This window comes from Cervus canadensis, chromosome 9, assembly GCF_019320065.1.
Source record: "Cervus canadensis isolate Bull #8, Minnesota chromosome 9, ASM1932006v1, whole genome shotgun sequence".
NCBI classification, from domain to species: Eukaryota; Metazoa; Chordata; class Mammalia; order Artiodactyla; family Cervidae; genus Cervus; species Cervus canadensis.
In genome coordinates, this window is record NC_057394.1 from 2,079,822 (window position 1) to 2,094,183 (window position 14,362).

A 14,362-nucleotide genomic window follows, 5' to 3' on the forward strand; every position below is an offset into this window, starting at 1 on the left:
GGGAAGAAGGGAGGCCCAGCAGAGGCGCCTCGGAAGGAAGGGGAGGGACAGCCGAGCCAGAGAAGAGTGCGTGCAGGGGGTGCCGGCCAGGGGGCTCTGATGGAGCAGACGGGGCCCAGCATAGGCTCCCTGGGCCCTGGGGACCAGGTCAAAGGCTTGTCAGCCTGAGGGCTTTATGCTACGTCTCCAGGTTCTCCTGATGAGTTAGGAGAAGCTAGTACTACAGGGAGTTATTTAACCACGGATGCTTCAGGGGTGCTGGCTTTTAAAATCTGAGATAAAGACACTGTGGTGGTCTTCACACCGTTTGCAAGTCTAGCCAGAAAAGGCACTCTGGGGCTCCCTGAAGGTGCACCTCCCCGCCCCCCTCCTTCCTATGCTGCCTTTTCTTCATCTGATAAAGTAATAATTTCAAGCGAGTCCTAAAGGATAGCAGTGAGCCTCTGTGATCTTTCCAACGTGATTTTACTGAGGTGGCTGTGAGAAATCTGGCCGTACCCTGACTTATTCTAGAGCACAGTGGAACTGCCCCGACAGTCAGCCTGGTTGATTGAGCTGGTGCTGGGAGTAAGCAGACATTTAGTTCAGAAAGAAAACTGCCTTCATGGTTTGCTTTTGCTGGAGCCGCGAAAGACTAAAAATTCTGGTTTCCGTCAGTAGCAACACAGAAAGCCGGGTGAAATGCAGATAACAAGAAAAGAGTCCAACAATTTTGTTCCAGGGGAAAGGCTGGAGGGCTCTGTGGGACTCAAGATCATCAATATTACATTATGACTATTCACAAAACTATTTTAAAAGGCCATTACGCTTGACTACTTTTTGTACAAGAGATTGCTTCTAAAAAGTGATTTGGGAACAATGTGTCTTATGGGTAAAATGAATACTTGAAGGAGAACTAAAGTTGTATGCTCTTGAACTTTTAAGTTGATAAATCTATCAGACACCATTCCATCTATTTTATAAATTCCTTCTTCAGTTAACCATATGGACCAGAAATTAGTTCATGTGTTTACAGACGACTTCTGAGTAAGTTGTAGATTTACTAAGTAAGATTTATGAAGCCAGATGGTATGCGTTTGTGTCTTTATCAAAATGGAATTTAGTTACAGGAAGGATGGCAAGGTTAGCCTTCCATCGCCATCTTTTAAAGAGGCATATTTGTATGCTTTTATTTTTAATACATCATGTTCTGTTGCCAGAAAAGGGAAAACGCAACAGACAACATTGACTCAGGACATGTAATGCTCAGAGAAACTCAGCCGTTATCACAGATGGTGCGGGAATAAACATCGCTGTGAGGATAATAAAAAATACTAGTGATCACACTGCTCAAACCACTTGGCAAATTCCAGGGAAATATCTGTGCCGAAATTTTTCAAAAGAATATAAGAATCTGATTTTTGCAGTTGAAGGGAAATTGGGAACACAGAACCTGAGTAACTCAGAGGACAAACTGGAACCAGAGAGGTAATGGCTGCCTTCTGTCCCCAGCGCGCTTCTCACGCCTCCGAAAGTTTCTTCTCAAGAGACAGCAATGGGAGCGACAAAAGCCGCGTCCCTGAATCTCCCTTTTAGCTGGACCCAGACACTGCGGTGCTGTGCGTAGCCGCTCAGCCGTGTCTGACGCTTTGGGACCCCACGCCCGACGGCACCGGGGTCCAGACGCCATGCCCGTCCAGTCTGAGGCTCAGATCTTCCGTCTGGGCCCCCCACGGCTGCCGTGTCCCCCCAGGCGCTCCGGCCACTCCTGGCGCCAAGCATCGCCACCTGTTCAGCGGCAGCTCTGGCTCGAGGGGGCCCGGAAGGCAGAGCCTCAAGTCTGCCCCGCGGGGGTCAGCCCCGGGCAGGGGGAGTCACTGCGGGCCCTTCCCGGCTGCCCCGCGGTGCTCAGCCCAGGACACGGGGCGGTCACGGCGGGCCCTTCCCGGCTGCACCCCGGATGGCCTGCCACCGCTGCTGCCTCGTCCACAGAATTATCAGCAGAAAAACCCAAGTGAGACTGCGGCTGCGTCCAGGCCCCTTCGTCCGGACGCCGGCATGCCCCGCCCTTGAGTCTCCCTCCACTTACCGTCTGGGCCGGGTGGTCCTGGGCGCCCGGGGGGACCGCGGAGCCCTGGCTTCCCGTCGGTCCCTGGGGGGCCGGGGTACACCGCGGGGAAACCCCGTTCTCCTGTGTAGCCTTTGGGTCCCATCTCACCCGGCAAGCCTCTCTTCTCATCTGAAAACCCAACAGTGAACACAGCCTCGTGAGCCCCCTGGGATTCAGCCACGGCACTGCTGCGCCCTGAGGCCCTGGACATCCCCACTGGACCAGTGGTTTACGGTCCAGCCAGCGACCTAAAGGGCCATGCCGCTGGTACATTTCATCAGCATCATTCCACTCTAAAAAGCCCCCTGCCTGCCCCCAGGGGACGGCCCGAGAGCTGTTAGAATGCTTGGCGATGACGTTGGAGAAAGCCCGTGCTCCTCCCAGCCAAGAAACAGACAGAACCGCGCGTGTTACCCTCAGCAGCGCGTCTAGCCTAGTTAGGATGCAGCGGCTCTGTGGCCACATCCAGACGACTCGAGTGCAGGCACGCTCGGGCCAGCCGAAGGGACAGAGCACCAGCAAGGGGCGGGACACCCGAGCGCACGTCTTAGCTTCGAGGCCACGGAAGCTTGGTACCTTCGTCTCCGATGGACGTGCCCGGCCGGCCCGGCAGACCGGGGTCTCCTGGCTCTCCGCGGGCTCCTGGCTCCCCGGGCTGTCCTGGGGATCCCGGCTCACCTCTGACACCTGGAACCGAGACAGACACCCCGCGATGAAAGGACCACTGTCCGGGCCTCGGGGTGGGTGTTCACGCTCTCGTTGCAGGTAGAGGACTGATGCCCCGCCCACCGCATGGGCGCGCGGGGCCCGGGTGTTTCGTCTGCGGCGGCCCCGCCGTCAGGGAGCTCAGCCTCAATCAAACAAGGCTGACGTTGCTGCTGTTTAGCCGCTCAGTCACGTCTGACTCTGTGCGACCCCAGGGACTGCAGCCCGCCAGGCTCCTCTGTCCAGGGGATTCTCCAGGCAAGAACACTGGAGTGGCTTGCCATTTCCTCCTCCAGGGGATCTTCCCGACCCAGGGATGGAACCTACGTCTCCTGTATTGGCAGGCAGATTCTTTATCACTGAGACACCCGGGAAGCCCAAACAGGGTTGATACAAAATTCCTATAAATATTATAAAACGAGACAGGCACAGAACACCAAAACAATATAGGACGGGAGGATTATTTGTGCGTGTGGGGGAAATCTGACTTTGAGGGACCACGGAGAATGAAAATAATAGTGGACAATATTTCTGAGCTCGTGAGTGTGCGGGCTCAGTGCTACACGCTTGACCAACATTCGATTCCCACAGAGGCGCGCGCCTGGATGGTATCACAGCCGCTGTGTCAGAGGCCAGAGAGGCACCAGGCCGCGTCATCTGACAGCTGATACGGGCAGTGGACAGCGGAGGAGGGTCAAGGGAAGGACGTCCAGGGGGCACGTCAGCCAAACGGAAGGCCCAGAGCGGGCACAGCCAGAGCTGGAGCGGAAACCAGGGCAGGCGCCGGGCCGCGCCCACGGAGGCCTGGCGGGCACGAGGCTGGGCTTCCGCGGTGCCGCTGCGGGGGGCAAGGCCAGAGCCCACACGAGGTGGGTCGGAACGAAAGCCTTTCCCGGTGGAGGAAAGCGGGGGGCGCTCCGTGACACCCCTCTCATCCCACAGGGAGGGAGCATTCACGAGACAGGTTCTCCGAGGTTAAGTGCTGAACAGAAAGTCTTTCCCCCGAGCTCATGGCTCTGGGTCCACCACAGACCACAAAGCCCGGGAGATGTGAACGCGAAGAACGCACGGCACAGACCTTTGGCCACGGAAGGATACGGGGAGTAGGCCGGCAGGCCGGGGGGGCCGGGGTCACCCGTTTCTCCCTGGAGAAGGAAGAGAGGGAAACGAGAGGAGGTGAGCCGGCCTCTGCACCCGACGGCTGCTTCCAGATCTGAGAGGATGAGGAGCCGGGCGGAGGCTGTGCTGAGCCGCGAGACCCCGGACGCTGCCCGCACTCCACGCCCGCGCTGCGGCGGCGCTGGTCAGTCCAGCCTCCCGGCTGCCAGCCGGACACGCCAGCAGAGGACGGAGCGGGCAGGGGCCGCTCTCACCGAGACCCCTGTTAGACACCAGGAGTGGCCAGGGGACCGCCTGCCTCCAGGAAGACTCCTCCACGTTGATGGCGCCGTCGGATCGCCCGTGAGGGTGAGCTGGGGCTGTGTGCCCACACCCGATCTGACACCATCTGGACTGTGAGGCCCAAACTCCACGAGCTGCCTAGATGCCTCTGAGCCTCTCTAGCCCCAGAAGGCCTGGCCGTGAGCCCTCTGTCCTCATCAGCGGTGCCCCGCCCGATGGGATGCGCCCCCACCTTGCTGGGTCCCCTGACAGCTGGAGCAGGTGCGCCCCGAGTCCTCAACCCCCTGCGTCCCCCCACGGGATTATTCATGGGAACCAGGGGCCCCCACCCTCTCGTTGCTGCAGTGTCCGCTCGCTCAGCCCCCTCCCCGCTTCTCCCATGAAGGTGCACAGGAGGGGATCAGAACAGCACCCGGAGGAAGGAAGTGAAAGCCGCCCCCGCCCCCCAGAGGAGACCTGAGCCCACCTTGGGTCCTGGCAATCCGTCAGAGCCTTGGTACCCGTCCAGTCCTCTGCTTCCCTGCAGAAAAGATGCTTGGTGCTTATTTTACCTCTAAAATATAAAGGAGTGACCGCAGTACATTGTAGCTACCAAAATCAACTGTCCCTGGGATTCTCCAGGCAAGAACACTGGAGTCTATAGCCATTCCCTTTCTCCAGGGCATCTTCCTGACCCAGGGATCGAACCTGGGTCTCCTGCATGGCAGGCAGATTCTTCACCATCTGAACCACCAGGGAAGTCCAATAAAATCAACAACAATTGGTTAAAATCACCTTCTACCCACTTGACGTTCAATTTTCCCGGATTTTAGTTTCAAACGTGTCTTTTTAAAGTTGCTTTATCTGCATCAGGATTCAATAAAAGTCAAACTGTGACGTTTGGCAGCTTGCTTGCTGCTCCTCCTTCCTATCTTTTTAGTGCCCTTTCCTGCGGCTGCTGAGGAAACAGGGTCATTTGGGTGTGAACGCCCTACGCGGGGGGCCTGGCCCACCCCATCCTCGTGGAGCTGGGCCCAGGGGCGCCTCGAGCCCCGACGGCCTCCAGACCATGAGTGGCTGTTAGGTCTTGGGCCTCCTTGGGCCCGAGGTTCGCCTTTTGAGCCCGACGTGTTTCTCGGGGCCCTGAGTCCTTCCTGCTGAGTTACACTCACCAGCTGCCCTGACGTCTGGACTTTAAGACTGACCAGAGGGGTGGAGCGTTGGCAACCTGATCCACCTATTAAAGCCATCTCCCAAGGAGGGTTCCGAAAATTTTTAGTTAATACCAACTAGAAGCATGGAGCTTCTTCAGTTAGAAGCTTTTGCTCTTGACTTAAAAAAATCTCTAATTGTAATGATCGCATTCTAATTCCCTTGAATACTTATTGAAAGGCAAGGTTTACCCTTATGGGCTGCATCATATCTGGATAGGTATTTAAAGCTTTAAAGAAAAAAAATCTAGAAATTTATTCCTTCTTGCAAAAGAGTGTATATGCTAAGCCCCCTAAAATCAGAATGGCAATGGGATAAAAATGTGCATTATTTGATTACCTTACAGGATATTTTGAAATCCAGGAGCATGCATGCTGAAAGCTACTTTGTTCAGAGTGAACTAAGATTGGCTTAATTCGGTATTTTATGTTGGGCCTCTGGTTTAGACTGACTCTCTTTCACACTAAGTGAAGACTGGAAAGTGAAGGCAAACTTCTCTGATGTTAAAAGTGACCTCCTGCCTACTGACTGCCCCACGACCCAGGCCAGAGCCTGGACGGAGCCTGGAGCGACCGTGGGGCCGGTGACCAGGCAGGCTGCCCAAGCCGTGTCCAGCGAGACCCAGCCAGCCGCTCAGACGGTGCTGCCCACGTGGACGGGGAGCCCCGAGGAGCGCTGGGCGGGAAACACGCGTGGTGAACACACAGGGACGTTCCCTTTCCCTGGATGAGCTGCAAGAGCCCGGGGTCTGCGGCGGGCGGGGCCCGGGTGAAGACAGCCGTGACAAGAAAGGAACTGTCACTAAAAAGCCCTGTTTATACGTCTTCTCTCTCGTAAGATCAGCAGTCAGACAGCCCCACGCCTGATCCAGATTCATAAGGCCCTTCTCACCGAACATCGGCTTCCTACAAAGCGGACCAAAAAATCTGTCAGTGGAACCCGGATAAAGACAACAAACTGGGTCGTCGCTGAAGACCCAGTGTGAAAACGTGAGCGGTCAGTAGATGGAGAACGCGGGTGGACTGTCAGCCACCACGCCGGCCACCTTCTTACAGGACGCTGCTGCTGACACAGGAAGGCCCAGACTGGGGGCCCCGGGGGTCGTGGCCAGCGGAGGGGAGGTGATGGGTGGCCTGGGGCGGGAGGGACCCGTGCTGGCCTGCCAAACGACAGAAAGTGAGAGCGAGCTCCTTCACGCTTCAGAGACGATCGGGGAGGGACCATTTCTGCTACTGCAAATATGGGAAAGTTTTAAGGGGAGGGTGTTTTTTTCCTGGGATGCCCCAGTCTTCACATGTGACCTGTGTAAGATGTTTCAGGCCCGGACTAGATTGCATTTCATGCCTCAAACTTACTTTCTGTCCTGGTGAACCTTTCTCACCGTCGAAGCCGGGGGCACCCTGGGTTGAAGAGAAAACAGAAGCAGTGACAGCTCAGAATGTGCAGCGACCTTTCCTGGAGGGCACGGTCACGGCACCTGCCGGGGCTAAGTGAGTAAACACTTCGCTACGACAATGCTGACGCCGTCTGAACTTCCCTCTCCTTCCCGCAGGAGAGGCATCGTTTTAGCGACACTTTCACCTAACGCATCCTGGCTGTGACTTAAAGAAACGTGGAGAAACCCATAAACACAACACAGTCAAAGCGGTACAGCCAGAAAGCACCCTGCCCCCTCGTGCTCCCAGAGTCTTCGTTCTGATTTTTGGCGACTGTGATACTTGTCCTTGGGGTGGCTGTGGCCAGTCGCCCCAAGGCTCCTGTCTTTGCCCACCTTTCCAGTTCACTGGGGGGTGGACTAGGCCAGCTGACTGAGCTCTGGCCGGTGGAGGGTGGTGTGCTCTCGGGCCAGGAGTGACAGGCAGCCGAGCCTCCTCAAGAGGAGACTTCCCCTCACCCCATCTGCCCCACCAGGGACATCTTCCTTGGACTCTTGGGGCAACAAGAAATCGAGCTCGTTGTTGGAGACAGCCTCCGTTTCTGTTACCACCGAGTCATTCAGGCTCATACAAGCAGAAATGCGTCTGAGTTCCGTTCATGTCCCTCCCCTAAAGGGGGGAGCACGGTCTTAAAACCCACGGTTATTGGGCGACAATGACGCGTCGGTCAAGGCAGGCTCAGGGTCGGAGCCGACAGCCCACGGAGGGGCAGGAACCTGACAGTGAGCGTCGGGGATCGGGGGTGTGGGGCAGACCTCTGCACTTCCAGCTCAGCTCTGCCGTGGAGCGAGGGCCAGGGGCACAGACGGTGACGTCACAACACGCTGCTCGGACACTCGGCACAGCGCTGGCAATAGAGCCGGGGTCTTAGGACAACTGTGTGGAGCGGAGCCTCTGAGAACTGAGAGTCAGCGTGCTGTGGATCTACCACATGCGCTATCGTACGCCAACGATACTTCAACAAGAAATGAAAGCAAAATGAAGTCTTTCCAAAAGTCGGACAATGCAAAGCGCACAGCAGGCCCAGAAGGCTTACCCGTGATCCCGAGAAGCCCATGATGCCTTCTTCTCCCTTCAAGGAGATGCCCTAGGAGAGAACAGAGAGACCACACTTCACGGTCTGCCTGCTTTGGGGGCTCATTCATAGTGCCCCCGCTGCGGCCAGCCTGCCTCTGCCTCTCCAGCTCCACGCAGGACGGGCTCCTAGGACGTCTGCAGTGGGCTGGGACGGTCATCCACCCGGCACATCACAGGTCATCGTCACCTGGTAAGTGGCGACGGGGAGCACTGGGGATTCGGGGGCAGGCGGGACCCAGATCAGGGAAGGCAGAGCAATGACACGGCTGGACCCTGGCCAGGAAGCCTCCACCAAGCCCGCCCGGCCCTTCCCTCCACGGAACTGCTCTTCTGAGTGGTTTGGGCTCACTTATGAACTTCAGAAGAGGGTGATCAGCTGGTGCTGACTCTGCAGAAAGAAGACATCCTGACACTGTTTTCTGAAAAACAGCATGAGAAACGATCACCCTTTCCTGCCGCAGATGAGTGGACTGGAGACCAGAGCAGTGGGCTGTTACGCCCCGGACAGTCTAACATTGTAATGGGACCCCCGAGAACGCGGGAAGCACCGGTGAGAAGAAGCGTCTTTATCCCTCGACTTACTATTCTCCCTGGCTCTCCCCCACTTCCTTTTTCACCCTGTGAAGACAAGAAAGACAGGAAATGCTCATTAATTCACAAATACTATTTAAAATGGGTCAGGATTGATGACATAAGGTGCAAAGTATTTTATAAAACTGCAAACAACGAATATCAACGGATTGTAACAAATGACTCCCTAAACCTTGCGGCTTCAAAATTCAAGGGGGAAAATGTGCTATTCTCTTGGATTTTCACAACATAGATGAAACTGTGTGTTATTCTGATGTGACTGCAGGGCCGTCTCTTCTGCCTGTGAGTTTCCTTCGGGGCCCACAGTGGCAGGGCACACCCCTGGGGAACAGCCCCGGTGATAACAGACGGGCTGTCATTCGATAATGAAATAGCGAGAGGTCATTCAGGTGATGGGGGGGGTCCTCTGAGGACAAGGCTCATCAGGAGTGTGTTAAAGTCCCGAGTGAGAGTGGCTTTAGAAAGCAACGTCGGCTTTATTTCCTTCAAAATAATTTTCTGTCTTTGTTTTTGGCTGTGCGGGGTCTCCACTGCTCACGGGCTTTTCTCTAGCTGCAGTGCGCGGGGGCTCCTCTCTAGCGGCGCTGGGCGGGCTTCTCATTGCGGTGGCTTCTCCTGGTGCTGAGCGAGGGCTCCAGGGCGCGTGGGCTTCAGCAGTTGCAGCTCCCGGGCTCTGGAGCCCCGGCTCCATGGTTATGGGGCACGGCCTTAGCTGCTCCGTGCCCCGTGGCGTCTTCCTCCACCAGGGATCGAACCCATGTCTCCTGCATCAGCAGGTGGTTTCTTTACGACTGAGCCACCAGGGAAGCCCGTGATGTCCATTTTATATGCTCAGTTTTCCCTGTTTCTCGTAGTCTAAAACGGGGAAGGAAAGGCGGCAATGAGTCCGTTCACTCATCAATCCTAGAACAGCTCCCAGGATCCTGCAGTTCCAGACTGCCCCCTGCAGGCTGGCCAGGTCCTGGGACCCATTCCCTCTGCAGTTCAGTCCAGTTCAGTCGCTCAGTTGTGTCCGACTCTTTGCGACCCCATGGACTGCAGCACGCAAGGCCTGTCTTTCCATCACCAACTCCCAGAGTTGACTCAAACTCATGTCTATTTAGTCGGTGATGACATCCAGCCATCTCATCCTCTGTCGTCCCCTTCTCCTCCCGCCCCCAATTCCTCCCAGCATCAGGGTCTTTTCCAATGAGTCAACTCTTCGCATGAGGTGGCCAAAGTATTGGAGTTTCAGCTTCAGCATCAGTCCTTCCAATGAACACCCAGGACTGATCTCCTTTAGGATGGACTGGTTGGATCTCCTTGCAGTCCAAGGGACTCTCAAGAATCTTCTCCAACACCACAGTTCAAAAGCATCAATTCTTCGGTACTCAGCTTTCTTCACAGTCCAACTCTCACATCCATACATGACCACTGGAAAAACCATAGCCTCGACTAGAAGGACCTTTGTTGGCAAACTAACGTCTCTGCTTTTTCGCATTCCCTCTTGGCTGCAGAGAACAGGGAAATGTGATTCAGCTGCTTGATGATCTCAGCAGGGATTACACCTGCTCTGGTCTCACTCCACCCAGGCTTCTGTCCTGACACTGGACGGGGGCCCTACGCTGCTGATGGTCAGGTCACCCCGGGAGCAGAGCCCCTCCTGGATCCACCCTGAAGACCCGGGAGGCCCTGTCCGGCCTGGTGCTCCAGGGCTGTCCTGCTCTCAGCTCGGCTGGCACACGGCCGTCCCCTCTGGGCTCGCACCAGCCTCTGCCCAGGCTGCCTCTGTCAGCGCCCAAGTCGCTCCTAACGCTGCAGCTGCACAGACTCACGTCCCCCACGGGGTCGGGGGGTCCAGCCTGCCCTCTCCCATCCGTCCCCCGGCATTCACACCCATCTTGACAGATGCTTGAGAGGCAGGGATCACGGTCTACGTGTGGGATTTTCACTTTGGCTCCCATGACCTTTCATGGTGCGTCTCACCCCGGTCTCCACCCTGCCACCCTACAAGGTCAGTACTCTACCAGGTCACTGCTTCGGTCTTTATGAAGCACAGGGGACCCAGAAGGCTTAGGACGGGTGAACGGTCTGTCTGAGTGAATGAGTGATAGAGAAGGGTGTTAATTTTTATTTAGACTCCAAGAGGATGCTTTTCATCAAACAAAACATTAACAGAAACTACAAGAGTCAGAAATCTGACTTTGACCCAAAAAGCCCACAGGGACGCTCCATGTCAGCAAAATGTAGGCTTTATTTTGCTCACACGGCTCCGCATCCTGGCTCTGAGCTGTGCTGTGACCACTGGCTACGTCTACACTAGAGACTGAAGACGGAGCTGAGATCCTTAAATGGATCCTCAAGTTGGCTCCACTTCCTCACGATTACGAACAATGATGTACAGAGAGGCCTGTGACTGATCAGTGCTTTCAAATGCATAATTTGCTAATTCGGTGGGGAGGGCACTTCCACCATGAATGTGACTGTTTGAATAAGATCAGAGAAAGCTCGGTCTTTCCCTCCTCCTCCTCTTAGTTCAAAGGGGAACGCGGCAGTCTTGCTGTGGCCCCTTTACCTTATACTGCTCCGGCAGAAGCTCGTACAGGGGCGTGGGCTTCTCGACGTAGCCGTTGTCCGGGGGGATCCCGCCGGGTCCCTGCAGTCCCATGTCCCCCTGCGAACGGTTTAGCAAAGCCGTTGTCTTTAGATTGAAGGATGCGATCGAGGTGAACAAAAGCACAATCCCTCCGCAAACTGCTGTTCCTGTCTTTGGTGTTACTCGTCACACGCACGTCAATGTTAATAATGTTACAGTCATAAGACAAAGGTCATATATAAGCCTGGGTGGCAGGGGGTTTAGGAGAGAATGGATTCGTGTATACGTACGGCTGAGTCCCTCTGTGCCCACCTGAAACCACCCCAGCATTGCTAATCGGCTGTGCCTCAATGTGAAACATTTAAAAAAATGTAAAAACATCATATAGAATAAAATAAGAGTAAGGTAAAATCACTTGATTTCCACTTGCATTAATAATCATTTAGAATTTATGCATATAAGCTGTTTAGCTTGGTCACAGTTTGAGGCTGCATTTGCTTCGGTGGAATTATCTATGATGAACTTATATACAAGGACGTTATTTGGTCTGGAGGCCAAATGTTTCGGTGGTTCTTGCTATGTATGATGCTACTGCTTTCTAGGACTGGTACCCAAGACATAAATCAGAACGGGCGTCCCAGGTGGCACTAGAAATAAAGAATCCACCTGCCAATGCAGGAGGTGACAGAGACGCAGTTCAGTCCCCGGGTCTGGGAGAACCCGGTCTCACAGATCGTAACCACCGCTGGAGCCTGTCTGCTAACCTGACTCTTCACAATGACTGTTTCCTTTCAAACGGTGTGTTTGCAGAGCGCCGCAAGACAACTGCATAAAACGAAGACTTTAGAATGAGCTGCCAGTATTTCCTAATTCAATCTAGTAAGTTTCCTTTACCTTTTCACCTTTTTCTCCATAAAAACCAAGTCCTCTGTTGCCCTGAAAGACAAATGGCTTCTGTAAGTCTAAAGTCAATAATCGCAGTGAAATGGAATTATTTCTTTTAGGAAAAGAAACCTCATATCTATGTATTTGCAACATCACTGGACAACTATCCTTGCATAATATTCTGGCTTCAGCTCCCAGGAACGAATTAATACAAAAGGAAAAGAAACGTCTTTTCTCTTGCTATTGCCGCATGTAAACGGTGTACTGAAAGTCTCGAGTCCAGGTATCACATAAAATGAACAGGAGCAAATCGAGACGCTGTACCAGTTGCAGAAAGTGGCCCCTCACAGTGAGCTCCGAGCGTTCACTAAGACCAAACCTTAAATGATAAAAATTCTGGGTTCATAAAAATGATGTACTAGTGTTTTAATAAAGCTCTGCTTTTAAGGAATTTGTGTTTTGTACTTTAAGCAAAATCTGAAGTACAGGGGGCTAAGAAAACTTGTTCTGTCACCCTTGGGGATGTTTCGCCACTTGCTTATATATTTTACTGCTCAAATCCTGATGACCAAGAAGCCCTGAGTGATTTCCTCCTGGCGGCCCTGGGCTTTGACAGTCCAGGTTCCCTGCTAACTTCCCTCAGCCCTCTGGACCACACGGTGAGTCTGGACGTCATCGATGGGGAGAGTGTCATATCCTTGGGCCAAAGCCTCGTGGCGAACAGGTGACGGAGCTCAGGTCTGAGCCCAGGCCCTCCGACTCTACAGGTAGGGGTCTCAGAGCATCTCCTTGGGTTCCGGGCCCTCTGGGCTCGGAACGCAGCCGTTTCCTGCCTGGGATCCCAATCTGAGGACCGTGATTCATACTCTCCTCTGCCTCAGACTTTCTCATTTTGGTAAATCAATCCTAAGTTTCACAGGAAGATGTCCTAACCCTCTTAATGATGGTGTTCTTTGAGTTTAGCCAAACTTTTCATCATCCTTTCTGCTTCCGAGGCAGACTGGGAAGGCACCCTGGCGTGTTTGACAGTTTCATGAGGGGAGCGTCCACGCGTGCGTGGGAGGGCTGACCGCCCGCCAGGAGGGCCTCGGGACAAACCACGCGGCTCAGGAAGGCCCTCCGACTGCCCATGGCTCCGCCGCCTTCCCGGGGCTCCTGTCCCCGCCGAGACGCAGGATCCCGTGGGGCCCACCCGATCTCTGTCCGTACCACACAGCCCCCCGCCTCTGGTGCCCTGAGTTTCCACAAATAAAAACAAAGCCTTTCATTAATTTTTGCTTTCTCTTTGCTTCCTTCCCACCTGGCTGGGGAGCTGAAATCAAAGCACAGAGATGCAGCCAGGCGAGACGAGAACGAGATACACTTGGGACCCCGACATCCCCCTGCCTCACCAGCCGGTGTCTAGGGCACCAGGAAGTGACCTGCTGGAGGCCTGGGGCTGTTTGTGCTGCAGCCAAGTGGGGATCTGAGGCGACCCCGGGGCTCCCCGCCCTGTCCTACATCCGCATCTCTTGGCTCTGGGCCGTTCCCAGCCCGCCCTGGGAGGCCCGACGGCAGGGAGCCGGGCAGGGGGGCGGGCAGAAGCCTTAACGAGCTCCAGCCGCAGCTGGAAGCTGAGTCAGAGATGATGGGAGCTGGGGTTGGGGTGGTGACAGCTGAGGTCCCCGGGCGGCCAGGAGATGGGGTTTCTGCGGGGCAGGCCTGGGAATGGGTGGGCTGGGGAGGCGTCCTTGGCCATAACACAGGCCAAAGAGTGGTTCTGAAATGTTCCTAACAGTAGCCCAGTATTTCTGACTCATGTCGGGGTTTGACCAAATACATCCCTCGCCAACCTCCTACGGCTTGTCCTGGGGATTTGTTTAACTTTCTCAGGTCACATTAAGCCCGAATGGTGCCCATGTTCCTAAGAAGCCACCAACTTTGCGGTGCTCCAGCCCACTGGATCGTCTTTCTCTGATGGAAAGAGGACAGGGTTGGGCCAGAGCCTGGCTTGAAGCTCCCTGAATACACCCACAGAGGCCGACAGCACGCTCTGGGAGGGCCCGCCTGCCCCCAGGCAGGAAGAAGGCCGTCAGCTCCCCGCACAACTCTAGCTCTGCCTTGTCCCGGCTCGTGAGTGAGCACCTTATGGATAAGCAGGGGTTGTCCCCATTGTGCTCCGTGTTTCTAATCAAACATTTGCCAGCTGGATTTTCATGTGGCCACAGGAATGCTATGCGATTTCCAGACAAGCCATTCCATGCATCCACTCACTCAGCGACTTCATGCGGCCATCAGGGGCACGCATGGATTATTCTTGGAGTTTAGAGCCTTGTCTTATAACGCTACGAAACTGTCCTCCTCATGAGACAAACGATGTGCTTGTCAGCCAGGTAGTTCCACAGTCAAGAAGCAGACACAGAAGCACGCGAA

The 14,362-nt window shown here is 54.8% G+C and overlaps 1 protein-coding gene across 1 annotated transcript in view; it reads right to left on the reverse strand.

Annotated features, from left to right (window-relative positions):
• The window catches only part of COL4A2 (collagen type IV alpha 2 chain), a 160,139-nt gene that overhangs the window by 32,811 nt on the left and 112,966 nt on the right, over window positions 1-14,362 (reverse strand). The window contains exons 12-20 of the mRNA XM_043478324.1: window positions 11,960-12,001; window positions 11,045-11,143; window positions 8,482-8,517; window positions 7,859-7,909; window positions 6,742-6,786; window positions 4,662-4,715; window positions 3,873-3,939; window positions 2,666-2,776; window positions 2,069-2,218 (exon numbers count right to left, since the gene is read on the reverse strand). Coding sequence (XP_043334259.1) covers window positions 2,069-2,218; window positions 2,666-2,776; window positions 3,873-3,939; window positions 4,662-4,715; window positions 6,742-6,786; window positions 7,859-7,909; window positions 8,482-8,517; window positions 11,045-11,143; window positions 11,960-12,001 — 655 coding nt within the window. The remainder of the gene's footprint in view (window positions 1-2,068; window positions 2,219-2,665; window positions 2,777-3,872; window positions 3,940-4,661; window positions 4,716-6,741; window positions 6,787-7,858; window positions 7,910-8,481; window positions 8,518-11,044; window positions 11,144-11,959; window positions 12,002-14,362) is intronic.